This window comes from Grampus griseus, assembly GCF_964374135.1.
Source record: "Grampus griseus genome assembly, chromosome: 14".
Classification (NCBI taxonomy): Eukaryota; Metazoa; Chordata; class Mammalia; order Artiodactyla; family Delphinidae; genus Grampus; species Grampus griseus.
Window position 1 is genome coordinate 62,611,951 of NC_139008.1, and position 14,265 is coordinate 62,626,215.

Below are 14,265 nucleotides of genomic sequence, written 5' to 3' on the forward strand. Positions count from 1 at the left end.
GAGGGGCATGTCAACATCTCTGGGCCAGACAGAGCCGTCCATCCCAGCAAGAGGGCTGGTCCTCTCAGCCACAGGCCCTGGTGATTTGCTCCTCCTCAGATCTTGCCAGCACCATCGATAGCCCCCGACATCCACACCACCAATGAAGCCATATATCAGCACTCTGAGGTTGGCCTCCTTTTGCAGCCAGGCATTAAGTGACTTACCCATTTCAGCACCAGGATTAGGACTGGAATCAGGTCTTTTTTCTCAGAAAACACCCCCCAAAATGAATATATAGTAGTTACAGGCAGTTCTGAAATCAATCTGCCTAAATTTTTTTTTTTAACCATTTTAACCTTTTTTTTTGCTGACATATAACACTGTATTAGTTTAAGGTATACAAAATAATGATTTGATATTATATGTATATATTGCAAAATGATTACCATAGTGAGTTTAGTTAATATCCATCACCTCGCATAGTTACAGTTTTTTTTTCTTGTGATGAGAACTTTCAAAATCTAATCTCTTAGCAACTTATCTGCCTAAATTTCTGTCTCAGCCTCATGCCTCCAAGCTTTGTGACCTTGGACAAGTCATTTAACTTCTGTGAGCCTCTCATTTAACCTCGTGAGCCACAGTTTCCTCATCTAAGGAATGTGGGAACTAACCACCTCAGAGGGCTGATGAGGTAGATTCAGTGAGCTGGCATTCGTAATGCTCTCAGCTCAGTGCCTGGTTGGTTGCAAGTGCTCTGTGGGCTGGCCATTACCATTAAGATGCATGGGGCTTCCCTGGTAGTACAGTGGTTAAGAATACGCCTGCCAATGCAGGGGACACGGGTTCAAGCCCTGGTCCGGGAAATTCCCACATGCCGCGGAGCAACTAAGCCCACACGCCACAGCTACTGAGCCTGCACTCTAGAGCCCTCGAGCCACAACTGCTGAAGCTCGTGCATCTAGAGCCCGTGCTGCGCAACAAGAGAAGCCACCGCAATGAGAAGCCCGAGCACTGCAATGAAGAGTAGCCCCCGCTCACCGCAACTAGAGAAAGCCCGCGCGCAGCAGCAAAGACCCAACACAGCCAAAAATAAATTAAAATCAAATAAATTTTTTTAAAAAAGAAAAAGACGCAGCCAGCCATGGCCCAGCAACTGCTGCACCCCTCTGAACCCCAACTAAGACCCAGTCTTCTCCAGTAAAGTAGAGAGAGGGAGTAGGGAGCCTCATCTAGCCTCACCTGCCCTGGGGCCCTGTGAGCCAGCCCACGACTGGGCCTTGGGGCCTAGAGACCCTGACTTTCCCTCTCTTGCCCCTCCCTCCTCAGTTGTGGCCATGCTTGGGATGCTGTCACCCTCCAGCCGGGGAGCTCTCATGACCACGGCCTGCTTCCTCTTCATGTTCATGGGGTACGTGTGCATGAGTGGGGTCCCAGGGCTGGCGCCGGCTGCCTGCACTGCAGCTAACAGGTCCCCTTGGTGTGTGGATCCCTTCCATCTCCCCACAGGGTGTTTGGTGGATTTTCCGCCGGCCGTCTGTACCGCACTCTAAAAGGCCATCGGTGGAAGAAAGGAGCCTTCTGTGTAAGTGTCCCAACCCTCCTCCCCGTGTTCTTGCGAGGCCAAGAAGCTTCCTCCTGGGCTCCTCGAGAGCAGCATAAGCAGGCTCTGGTGGGGGTTTAGGGCCAGGTGCTGGGCAGCAGCCTGATGGGTGGGAGGAGCACACCCAAGGGCCAGGAGAGCTGGGCTCTCACCCCTGGGTGCTTACCTCTGAGGCCTTAGTAGCCGCATCCATGAAAAGAGGGAATTGAACTTAGATGATTTTTAGCCTACATTGTCCCATGGCTCAAGCACAAGAAGAAATAGGGGATTCAGAATAACAGGATTTAGACACCATCCCAGGTGTCAAAGTTTAAGGTCAAAACCTGATCAGCAGGGCAGCTGTGAGAACACCCTACCCAGCAGAGTAAGGAGAGAATTACCTGCCAGGGGCGGGAGAAGCCAGGCCTACGTCACCGTCAGCCTGTTTTCCAGACTTTGGGGCCTCTGTGCCTCTTCAATAAGGTCAGCTTCTGGTGTTCACTGTCCTCCTGGTGGTGAGGAGAGTTCTTGGCAGCAGAAAAGACCACAGAAACCAGAGGATGCCTGGGAGTGGACCCTGCCTCCCAGGGAGCCCTGAGCCCCTTCTCCCAGAGCAAGTGAGCCCTTAGAGGACCAGGGAAACCCCTGGTGCCAAATTCAGAGAAGCCTCTAGACCCAGGCCTTCTGAAACCATTCTCACAGCTATCAAAAGAGCAGGGGAACTCAGGCTATCCCAGCTCTGGCAAATACCCCTGGCAGTTAATAAGCCCTCAGTATAGAAGAGCTGTGACAGTGGTTGTTCTAGAAAGATCAAAAAGAGTTTCCTAAATTCTTGACACATCAGGTGTTTTTCTCAGGCTACTGTGTGCTAAGACCCAGGGATCTTCAGAGCTGTAAAACCCAGCCCTCTCCTCACCTGGTGAGACTTCCCTGATGAGGTCTCCCACCAGATACCCTCCAAGTCTCCCTGTACTGGTGCCACGGCAAACCCCGTCTCTCTGCCCCAAACCTGCTCCCTGCATCCAGTGGCACCGTCATCCACCCGGGCCCCCAAGGCAGTCACCTGGGTGGCTCCCCTTCTTCCTCCTACTCACTAGCACCCCCGCCTCCTCTCATACATCAAGTGTGGATGGTTCTCCTGCCAGATAGTCCACGAATTCCTTCCCATCTCCATCCCCAGGACTCCTGCCCAGGTTCAGGCATCTTTCCCTCCTGCCTGGGCCCTTGGCCGTCCTAGGCCTCCTCAGTTTCCCTGCAAGATTCTGACCCTTCCCTGGTGTGGAGCTCTGCATCGCTCCACAGGCGGGCCTCTGCTGCAGCCACAGCCATGCAGGTGTACAACTGCTCTTCTCTCCTCCAGCCTCTGCGTGGGCAGCTAAGTCTTAGGTCCGGGGTCACTCTTCCTCCCCCACCGATTCTAACTTCAGGGTCCCCCTTGGCACTCCAGGGGGGCCTGGGCAGAGCCTTGTGCCTATGAGTGCCACTTATGTTGTTCTCCATTTATGGGTCTGAACATTTTTCCTGTTCTTCCTGGTATCTAGCACAGTGCTCAGTCCATACATTTCAGCCAGGAGGACAGACGAGGAGTTCTCTGCTACACAGCAGAGTAAAGTAGGAACACACAGGAAGGGGGGAAATGACATTTGAGCTGGGCCTCGGAGAGGAGGGTTTCAACTGGATGGAAGCAGCCAGCAAGGAGGCCTCAGGTTCTGGAATCTCCGGGATCCCAGTCCTGGCTCCGTTATTTCCTTGGTTGGTAACCTTGACCAGCCCTCTGAGCCTCGGTTTCCCCATCTCTCCAGTGGGGACTGGTTGCACCTAAGTCTCAGGTCGTTGTGTGGTTGGAAGGAGACTGTATACAGAAGGCCACTGGTTCAGCACTGGCACTCAGACGGCAGATCCCTGAGATGCTGATGACTCTACCTCATGAAGGCCCGGGGTCAGGGACGTGGAGAGCAGTGGCCAGTTAGTGGGTGTGGGAGGCTACAGGCTAAAGGTAAATAAAACTGGCCGTGAAGCTGAGCACCAGATTGCAGGGAGCCTCAGGCCTCACGGGCAGACCCTCTTGGGTGCTCCGGCAGCCGCAGTAGTAAAGGAGGCTCCACTGTAGGTCTAGGACTTTGGTTCCCAGTGCCTGAGCCCCAGCCCCAGAAGTCTTGACTGGATAGAATACACCGCAGGGCGTCAGGAGCAGGGCCTCTGGAGTCAGACTGCCTGGGTTTGAATCTCTGCTCCACCCTTAACTGACTGTGTGAAGTTGGGGTGTGGGGTATTTAACGTTACTGGGCCTCTGTCCTCTTCTTGAAAAGGGGTAGTGACAGTGCTTCCCATCTAGGCCTGTAGTGAGGATTGGGTGAGATGATGGATTCATGTGGAGGCGAGCACCCACCGCCCCTAAGACTCAGTTAAAGCTTACCCACCACTCTGGACAGTTTGGGTTGAGGCCCAGACCTACGTGTTTAGTAAAACTTTTATTTGATCATTCCTATTCAACAAATGCTTATTGAACACTACTGTGCTCTGAGTGCTGGGAACACATCAGTGAGCAGGACCTGATCCTCCCAAGAGCTTATGTCTGTGGGGGTAACAACAGCACATGATTACGAACACGGATGAGGGCGAGGACGGTGCGGTTCAGGGATCCAAAAGGACAGAGAGCAGGAGGCTTGCCTAGTCTGGGGGTCAGGGAATGCTTTCTGGAAGGGTTTATCCTTGAGCTGAGTCCTACAGGACAGGGAGGGCTTGAGAACCTCTAGTCGGGGAGCCCTGATGGGGCAGGTGGGAGCTCTCCCTAGATACAGCTCCCAGCCTGGTCTCTCTTGCTTCCAGACGGCGACATTGTACCCTGGCGTGGTTTTTGGCATCTGCTTCGTATTGAATTGCTTCATCTGGGGAAAGCACTCATCAGGGGCGGTAAGTGCCCTCCCCAGCAAGGGAGGGCCAGCTGTGCTCAGGCCCATTCCTGCAGGTCACTTCCTGCTGCTTCCTTCCCTTTTCTAAAGCCCCAGAGGGCTGGCCACGTTTTCTCCATCCCTATGCATCCATCTGTCTTGCCCTTCCTGTGGGCTCTTTCACACAGCTGACCAAAGCTCACTTCTCTAAAGGGAGATTTCCACAGTCCAGGGGCCAACTGGGGAATTTCCCTCGTCTCAACCAAGGGAAAGCTGCTTGGTATGACTTGATGAGGTCAGTCTCCCAAAACAACGCTCTCCTCCTAGTGTCCCTGCCCCGAGCTCAGCACCAGCCCCCCGTGAGGATTGTGGACTCAGCTGGGGGTGGGGAGATGGTCTTGATGGGTTAGCTGCGGGAGAGGTGGGGCAGGTGTTTGCCATCCCGGCCTCAGCGGAGAGAACGGCCTCCCCTCCACTGGCAGGTGCCCACAGAAGGTGCTTGGGTGAGGCTTGCACTCCGGGCTGCCGGAGGACTGGGTCCTTCCCAGCGGTCCAGGGAGCTGCCCTCAGGAAAGACAGGGTCATGCTCTTCCTCTCACTTCCTCTTTTTTATACCTGTCTCCCTTCTCTCTCTCAACATTTTTCTCCCAGTTACCAGCTGCTCACTATAAACACTCATTGCAGAAATTTTAGAAAGGAAACGTGCCCCCTGCAATGGAAGCGCAGAGTCCTAACCACTGGACTGCCAGGGATTCCCTGTTTTTGCAGTCTTTTAACCTCTTTTTAGATATATTTAAAATGGAATAATGTAATCGTAAAATTATAAACTAATAGCAAACATTTTTATAGTGCTTACTTTGGAATAAGTATTGTTCTGAACACTTTACAAAGATTAATTCATTTCTTCCATTTTGTGTGAGTTGTAAAAACCTCAGACTGTGCAGAGGGGAATTTAAAAAAAAAATGAAAAATCAATTCCAAACCCCATACTCCATCTGAGGAAGTGCTGTTAACTTTTTGGTGTAGGCCTCTCCAGGCATGTATGCATATAAGTATTGGGGTGTTTTTATTAAAATGGAGTTCTCTACATACAGTTTTATATCCTGCTTTTTTCACTTCGTGGTATATTGTGGTGTTTTCATTGAGCGAAATTGGGAACGCACTATTTGTGCACTTCTGTATTTTCCCCTTCGTTTTCACTTAACAGACCACACGTAATTTCTCTTCATTCCGGCCCTTCCTCTCCCCTTCATGCGCTAAGCCCCTCCTTCCTTGTTCTTTCCCCCACGTCCTCCCTGGTGACAAGCTCCTGTAGGATGCCGTGGTTCCTTCACTTCATGGCTCAACTGGCCCTCCATCTGCCCTCTGCTTTTCCCGGGGCTGGGGTCAGCCCCAGGACAGTCTGGCCAGGAGCCCTTTGGGGGGGCGTGTCTGCAGGAGCTTCCCCACCATGGTGGTCCTGCTGTGCCCTTCCTGCCCTGGGACCCAGAAGGGGTCCCCAGCCTGGGCTTCAGGGCTTGTGGAGCCTCACGGTGCTGTGCCCACAGGTGCCCTTCCCCACCATGGTGGCCCTGCTATGCATGTGGTTCGGAATCTCCCTGCCCCTTGTCTACCTGGGTTACTACTTCGGCTTCCGCAAGCAGCCATATGACAACCCTGTGCGCACCAACCAGATTCCCCGGCAGATCCCTGAGCAGCGGTGGTACATGAACCGATTCGTGGGGTGAGTCTCCGGCAAGGGCCGGGCGGGGGCTTCTGGAGTAGGCAAGGCCAACGTTCCCCTGAGCCATCTCCTTGGAAAGACATGGACAGGGGTACCCTCCCCCTGTGGGGGCTATGACAGGTGCTCCTGCAGCCCCGGCTGGCTCTAGTAGACTTCCTGAAAGCTTAGCTTCACTCCAAGATAGAGAGGACCAAGTTGTAGCCAGACTCAGTGTTGGCCAGGGAAGGGGTGGAGTGGAAAGGTGCGGGGTGACAGGTAAAGACTACCTTGGACCTTGGGCAAGTCGCGCCACCTCTCTGTACTCCAGTTTTCCCATCTATAAAATGGGGAGAATGATGCCCACCTCTTGAGAGGCTATAATGGTACAAAAGCATGCCGAAAGATTTAGACCCACCAGACAGTGGAAGCATTCTCAGTCTTGCTGGCTCAGGAGGGAGCCCGAAGCTTCCAGCGGCCCAGGCCTCCCAGCATTGTTAACCCTCCCGTTCTCTGCAGCATTCTCATGGCTGGGATCCTGCCCTTTGGCGCCATGTTCATCGAGCTTTTCTTCATCTTCAGTGTGAGTACTGCCACTTGCTCCCCACCCCTCACCTTCACCCGCACTAGCCTAGTCCCTACCCCTCCACTTAGGTGCTCTGCCTCTTACCGCCTGTGACATTTCAGACAGACCTTTTAGCCTCTCAGAGCCCCCATTCTTTGCCCTAAAATAGGGTAACAGTCCTGCCTCTCGGGACAGCTTGGAAGGGTACGTGAGATGTGCCACATGTACGGGGTCTGGTGTGGGAAGGGCTCAGTAAACAGAAGCTGCTTTGGCTGCTTTAGCAGTATTGCAGTCAGTCACCACCATTATTAATATCATTGTTGCGTCTGCTTTGACTTCTGGGTCCCTACGTGTCTTTACCTAAGTTACTCAAAACTCCTAGGAAAGTGGGGGGATGATGCCTAATTCCCAGGATCATCATGAGGCTGGAACGTGATAACGTCTATAAAAGGCACAGCGCCTGGCATTCAGGAAATGCTTGTTAACTTGTAGCTGCTGTTGTAATGATGATTACTCCTCTCCCAGGCATGCCAAGATGAAAGTTGGCAGAACAGTTCTTCAGAGCCATCTAAGTCCAGCTGACCCAGCTCAGCGCCTAGCATGGAGGGAGGGTCTTGCAATAAGTCAGTGCTGGACAAGCATCCACTCCTCTGGAGTGGCCCAGCCTGTCCCTACTGAGACCCCCTCGCCCACCCAGCCCTGCCTAGGACGGGTTGGCTGCCTGGGCAGGGAGTCTACATCTGTTCTGTTTGTGTGACACTGGGCCAATCACCAGCCTCTCTGAACCGTGACGTCGTTCACTGTAAAATGCCATGCTTTCATAGGCTGACACGTGATGGTGTACGTAAAGCACGTAACACTATGCCTGGCACGTGGTGAGCTGCCCCAGGTCGTGGCGGCTGCCGTGTAATTTTGATTGGGGTGGGATTCATTATTTTCCGCAAGCTGCTGAGTTCAGGCGGGGGCCACCCATCTCAGGATCAGCCATGCCCCAGCCCCTCCCTAGGAACCTTTTGCTCCAGGGAGGAGAGACCAGTCAGCCACGAGCCAGGCTCGCAGGCCCCAGTGGTGTCATGATGGTGTCTCCATTCCTGCCAGTCCTGACTAAGGGATGGCGTTCCCGAGCACAAGCAGGGAATGCCAGGGGAGTGGGGGCAGGCTACCTGAAGGCCGGCTGCGGTATATCCACAGGCAATCTGGGAGAATCAGTTCTATTACCTTTTCGGCTTCCTGTTCCTCGTCTTCATCATCCTGGTGGTGTCCTGTTCGCAAATCAGCATCGTCATGGTGTACTTCCAGCTGTGTGCAGAGGTGAGGGGAATGGGGCCAGCAGTTTGGGGTGGGGGCAGCTGGGTCCAGTATTGAATTGGATCAGTGAGGCTGTCTGGGTTTCTCCTGTGGTCCTGCCTCTTCTGGCCATGAGGTCTTGGGCATGTACATCATCACTTCCCCTTGCAGAGCCTCCATTTGTTCAGCTGTAGACTAGAGTTAATGATCCCTACCTCACTGCATAGTCTTGCAGGGAAGTCACCACGACCTAACGACAGTAGACTCGTCAGTACTGAGTCCACTCCAGTAGTGGTTTCTTCAACAGCTGATGCAGTTTGGGTGACCTGCCCTCCATGTGGGGACTAGCTCTTGATGGGCAAAACAAGGGCTCTGGGACAGACAGCCTGAGCTGAAACGCTGGCTCCTCTGTTAGTAGCTCTGGATCTCGGGCAGTCGTTTAACCTCCGTGTGCCTTCCGGGCCTAGCTCACAGGGCTGCTGCGAAGATTCAATGAGCTGATTCACATAGAGCACTTAGAACAATATGTGGCACGTGGTGAGCGTTTGCTCAAGAAATGCTAATGTTGTTAATAATGTTCTTTTGTTGTTGCTGATTTTTTTAAATTGAGATATAATTTATAAACAGTAAAGTTCACCCTTTTTAATCTACAGTTCTGTAAGTTTTTAGAGATGCCTACAGTTGTGTAACCACCATCACAGTCACGGTATAAAAAGCTTCGCATCACCCCAAATATTACAGTTCTTACCCAGGGTCTTTAGTTCCTCAGGCAGCTCTGAAACTTGGGGAAGAGGTTCTGCCTGGAGACAGCTATGACCCTTCTCTGTTTCCTCCTCAGGATTACCGCTGGTGGTGGAGGAATTTCCTAGTCTCCGGGGGATCTGCATTCTATGTCCTGGTCTATGCCATCTTTTATTTTGTTAACAAGGTACCACCCTGCATGAGGGAGCCCCCTAGCCCTTTCAGGGCAGGATTGTGGCGGGGAGGGTGCTGGGGAAAAACCCTAAGTGTCTAAGTCTTACTTTTCTGCCAAGAATGAGGAGGACCAAAGTCATCCTAGAACTGTTACTGCTCTTAGAACATAATCTTTTTAGGAAAGAGAGTATGTTTGGGTGACAAAAACCTTCAGGATATATGACAATGAGAATGTTGTATGCAAAACCTGTGAGATACAATCAAAGCAGAACTTAAAGGGAGTATATCACCTTACAGTGCTTTTAAGAGGAAATAAGAGAGACTAATACAGTGTTCACCTCAAGATGACAGAAAAAAAAAAAAAAAAGAACAGTAACTTGAAAGAATGAAAGTAAATGAGAAGAGTTAATAAAGGTAAAAGCAGAAACTGCTGAAGTAGGCTTTAGCGCCCAGATTTAGGAACTCGGCTATACTCACGGAGCTCACCGTCCCCAAAGAGTGACGTAAGAGTAAGAATACAAACAGATCCCCACAGCAGGCTTATTAGATTTGTGTGTAACACAAACCAGATGGGCCATTGAGAGGAGTCTGGGGTCACTCTGGCGGACCCCATGTTACCTCTGGAGCTTACGCTGAAGACAGTTTTACCCGCTGTACTTTGGGTATCCAGGACCCCAAACCGAGAAGTCCTCTGCTTATAACCAGGGTGTATTCCCACACTAGAGGCATAGGTCAGCTGGGTGAAGCTTGGAATTCCCTTTCCCAAAAACGTCAGGTTGGAAAGGACTGTCCAGATATTTGAGTGCGGTGCCGCACCCCTGCTTCCAGTTTGCGGACTGCCCTCTTCTCCAGCGATCCCAACAAGTGATCATCTAGCCCATGGGCCAGCAGGCCTGCTTCTGTAAACAAGTTTTATTGGCACCCAGCCACGCTTGTTCATTTACATATGGTCAAGGCTGTTTTTACACTACAATGGCAGAGTGGAGTAGTTTTGACAGAGGCCACGTGGCCTAAACTATTTATAATCTGGTCCTTTAAGAAAAAGCTCGCTGACCTCTGCCCTGGCACATCCAGCAACAGAAGTCACTCCCTCCTGATGCTCCCATTCTCTTTGGATAGCTCCTGTCATTATCAAGGCCTTCCTTAAGTCACACTGAAATCTGCCTCCCTGTAAATTCCATCTTCAGACCACAGTCTTGTTCCTGGAATCCTGCAGAACAAATCTAATTTCCCTTCTCTACAGCCCTTATTAATCAGAACTATTTTGAATGGAAAGTGACCAAAACCAGTCCCAACTGGCTTAAGCAAAAAAGAGAATGTTTTGGCTGATGTAAGTTTAATAAGAAGTTGGAGTTCTAGCTTCAGGCTTGGTTAGATCCAGCAGCTCAGATGGTATCAGGGCTCTGTGTTTATTCCTCAGCTCTGTGTGTGTTTTCTTGGCTTCAATCTGTAGGCAGGATCTTTCCACAAATAGAAGGATGACCAATAGCAGCCCTAGAGTCTCCTTTTCTCAGCTTTGCAGCTCTAGAACTAAAAGAACATCTTTCTTCTATCATTATGTTATAAACCCCAGGGAAGACACTCATTGGCCCAGGCTACATGCCATCCCTCACTGTTCTTCATGTCCAGTAGGATGGCATACTCTGATTGACTAGCTTAGGTTTTGTATTAGGACCGACAGCCCCAATAGGACCACAAAGTAGGGAGTGGGTACCCGAGACACCAGGAAGAAGGAAGACAGGAGCCAGTGTTGGGCAAGCAAAACCTGCTACCATAGCCGCCTACACAAGGGTCACATTTCAGCCTCCTGCCCTTCCTGCCTGTGGCCCAGCCTTTCTTCTCTGCTCTAAAAACCTCCTCCAGCCCCAGAGCCCTGTCTGTAAAATGGTGGCCTTGGCCTGTCTGAACTCTAAGGAACTTTCCAGCGCTGCCTTTTTGCCTCATCCCTTTCCTGGTTTTACCACTGGATTTACCACTGCCCTGTTTCCCCCCTCACCTTCACCCCATCTTCAGCCGTAAGAAAGCTCATAAAAGGAGACATAGGCAGTTGAGCTGGAAAACATGGCCTTCACCCCTAGTTTGAGGACATTTGACTTCAGGGAGACGGTCTCAAACAGTGACCCTTATTGTTTTCTTCTGGGCTCCTGGCATTTTGTGGCCATTTGTCTTCCCATGAGCCCTAGAACAGGCCCCACTCAGGCCCTGGTGGGCTGGGCAGGTCTTGATACCAAGGTCCTAGATTAGTTCCACTTGGCCCAGCAAACCCCACCACACCCCAGATTCCCTAGCATCCCTGCCCAGGCCTCAGAACTCTGCAAAGGAGTTCAAATGCTGCAAGATAAAAATCCCCATGAGAGAGTAACGAAAGTGACAGAGCGCACTCAGATGGACAGGACTGTCGGCTGAGACAGGCTCATGGTGGCTCTCTGTTCCTAAAGCCAGGAGCCCTGGACGCCTCTCTCCTGCCCCCACTTCCTGTGCTCCAGCATCCAGGAGTCTCACTGTACTGTTCTGGGGACTGTGGCGAGTGAGGAAGTGACAGCTATGGCCATTGCTGCCTTTGTCATTTTGGCACTGGCCCCTGAGGTCAGCCCCATCTCCCAGCGAGCTCCCAGGCCCTTCCCCAGGAAGACTCCCACTCCCTCCTACCCCCGCAGGAAATGTCCTGAGTCAATGGATTTGGGCCTTGGGCTCTTAGCCCTCTAGCCCCAGGTTCAAATCCCAGCTCCTTCTGTTTCCCGGCTGTGTAACTGTGCCCCATCTGTAAAGTGGGTTAATAACCTACCATGGTGGTGGTGAGCATCCAAGGCGGTGCACGGGCCCTGGTACTGCTGAAGGTCCACCGTGACTGTGAGACCCACCTGCCCCTCGCTGCCCACCTGGGGCAGGCCCCTTCCCCTTGCCAGTCTTCAGCTTCACCACGAGATCAGTGAGAAGGTAGGGGGACACCCAGTTGGCCACGGCAGGCTGGCACTAAGCGTGTCCCCTCTCTTCTCTCCCCTGCTCATGCCCCAGCTGGACATCGTCGAGTTCATTCCCTCGCTCCTCTACTTTGGCTACACGGCCCTCATGGTCCTGTCCTTCTGGCTTCTCACGGGCACCATCGGCTTCTATGCAGCCTACATGTTTGTCCGCAAGATCTACGCTGCTGTGAAGATAGACTGATGGGGGTGGACCGTGGCCTGGCCCACTCCATCCACGGACAGGAAGCCACCCCGCGTGGGGAACTGCAGGCACATAAAATAAAATAACTCCTGCTCGTTTGGAATGTAACTCCTGGCACAGTGTTCCTGGATCCTGGGACTGCATAGGGGGCGGGAGGGCCTATAGATAAATCTTGCATTTTTCTTCATCATCTTATTCCAGTTCTGTTGGGGATGAGTTTTTTGTGGGTTGTTTTTCTTCAGTGCTAAGATCCCTCCAGCAGGAACTCTCAGACCTGTTTATTCAGGTTTATTTTTGGTTTGGAGTTTTTTCCTTAGTTTTTTTAACAAATGGATCCAGGATGGATAAACCCATCAAGACACTGGGTTCTGGTCACTGTCTCCACCTCAGTTCCTCAGGGCTGTTGGCCACCCCACGACTAACTGGAAGAGGAAACGCCGGGCCTGCCAGGCTCCAGCGAGATTTCGGAGCCTCTTGCTGCCCGTCCTCGCCATTGATGCCGCGACAAAGCACAGCTCAGCCCGGACACGCATCCTCAGTGCCAACCAGCCTCTTCCAGCCCCTTTTCCTCCCTCTTCTCTCCTCCCCAGCCTCCTCCCAGGGCTGCTCAAGGTGGGGCTTCCCGCCAGGCCTCCGGTCATCTTGTCACTGGGAGCCCAGGTCTTGGTTGCTACAAGGAAATCCCCTGGAAGTACTGGGCACCAAATGCCCCAGGACAGCAGGAGTTGCCCCTGCTCAGAGCAGTGAGAGTTTTCTGGACCGGAGGAGAGACTTGCAATGAACTGTCTTCGTGCCAAGAAACCCTGGATCCAGGGCCAAGTGTTTCCAGAGCCAAACCAAGCATCCATGTGTGTGTGTCTGGGCTGAGGGTCCTCACCCCACAGGAGGCTCCTCAGCCCCTCCCTTGTGGGGGTCGCTGCTCTTTGCGGAGTGTGCTAGGGTGGGCCCTCTCCTCCATTTCCAGGGCGGGACAAGGCCTGGAGACCGCAGATCCCCTCCTTTAGGTGGCTGGGAAGAGGCACTCTCCCTGACATCCCCCAGCCTTAGTGCCCATACACAGCTCTTTTAGCCAGACCCCTCCCCTCCACCTCCTGTCTGAGTTCTTGTCTCCTTTGAGGAACACCCAGAACACTGGTTGCGAGAAGGAAGATGGAAAGTAAGTTCTGTCATTCCTTCCCCGAGTCCCAGGAATAGGCAAGGAGCCTAAGAAAGAGGAGCTGACGTGCAGGCCTGGCTCCCCTGTCAGTGCCCACTTCTCCTAACCCACCCCCCGCCCCCGTGCGTGTCACAAGACGTCTGCTCTTAAGCTGCAAGAGACCAAACCCACCCTGGGGTTAGGGTTCAAGTAGCAGCCGCTCACCCTGGCTGCAGCCCCTTGAGGAAGACAAAGCTCAGGATGCTGGCTGAGCTAGGAACACACCACCCTCCCCGCCGCCCTCCCCCCGCACTCTCCCGGCAGCCCTCACCAGCTCCACCAGTCAAACCGGTGATCTTCTCAACCTTGCCTCACGGCGACTCCGCAGTGCCAAGCGGCGTCCACCAAGAATCAGGTTGGAGGAAAGGGAACCCAAGCAGTAGAGTATGATAATGGAGTCTTCTTCATTCGAATCTTGGATTTTTTCCCTAAGAGATTCTCTTTTTGGGGGGAGTGGGGAAACGGACTCCTCATAAAGGGTTCAAACAGCATCGATTTTTCTGACTTTTTAAATCATCATCATCATTATTTTTAATTAAAAGACGCCTGTATGCCTTTTTTTGGTCCAATTGTAAATAAATATGTCATTGTCCTGTTGTCATGTCTCTTGAATCTCTTCAAGGGTCTGAGGTGAGACACATTCCCCAAATGTGTTGAGCTGAGTGGTTTCCCTCAAAGCTCGGTCTCATGTCAAGGCTTTCTAGGGCCCAGGCCACTGCTCTTCCCCTGCCTGGTGCTTGTTCATAGCCTCTGCCATCTGCTTAGCCCCTTGATACTGAATCACTAAGCATGCCCCTCTGGTCCCACAAGTAGGAGATGGTAATCATGTGTGAGCTTTGGTAGCAGTGAGACCTGGTTTTTAAATGATTTCCAGCTCCAGTATTTTGCTGCTAACTCACTTCACCTCTCTGTCATGTAAGACACCTTCAGCTGCAGGCAGTGGAAATGGGTCACACAGCCTAAAGCCCCAAGGAGGATTGACTAGCT

At 52.3% G+C, this 14,265-nt stretch overlaps 1 protein-coding gene across 1 annotated transcript in view; it reads left to right on the forward strand.

Moving 5' to 3' along the window:
* Window positions 1–13,839, forward strand: part of TM9SF4 (transmembrane 9 superfamily member 4) — a 56,553-nt gene extending 42,714 nt beyond the window's left edge. Inside the window, exons 11-18 of the mRNA XM_082671303.1 lie at window positions 1,309–1,390; window positions 1,489–1,564; window positions 4,391–4,474; window positions 6,000–6,175; window positions 6,671–6,734; window positions 7,908–8,027; window positions 8,842–8,931; window positions 11,934–13,839. Coding sequence (XP_082527429.1) covers window positions 1,309–1,390; window positions 1,489–1,564; window positions 4,391–4,474; window positions 6,000–6,175; window positions 6,671–6,734; window positions 7,908–8,027; window positions 8,842–8,931; window positions 11,934–12,083 — 842 coding nt within the window. The 3' untranslated portion in view covers window positions 12,084–13,839. The remainder of the gene's footprint in view (window positions 1–1,308; window positions 1,391–1,488; window positions 1,565–4,390; window positions 4,475–5,999; window positions 6,176–6,670; window positions 6,735–7,907; window positions 8,028–8,841; window positions 8,932–11,933) is intronic.
* The last annotated feature ends 426 nt before the right edge of the window (window positions 13,840–14,265 follow it).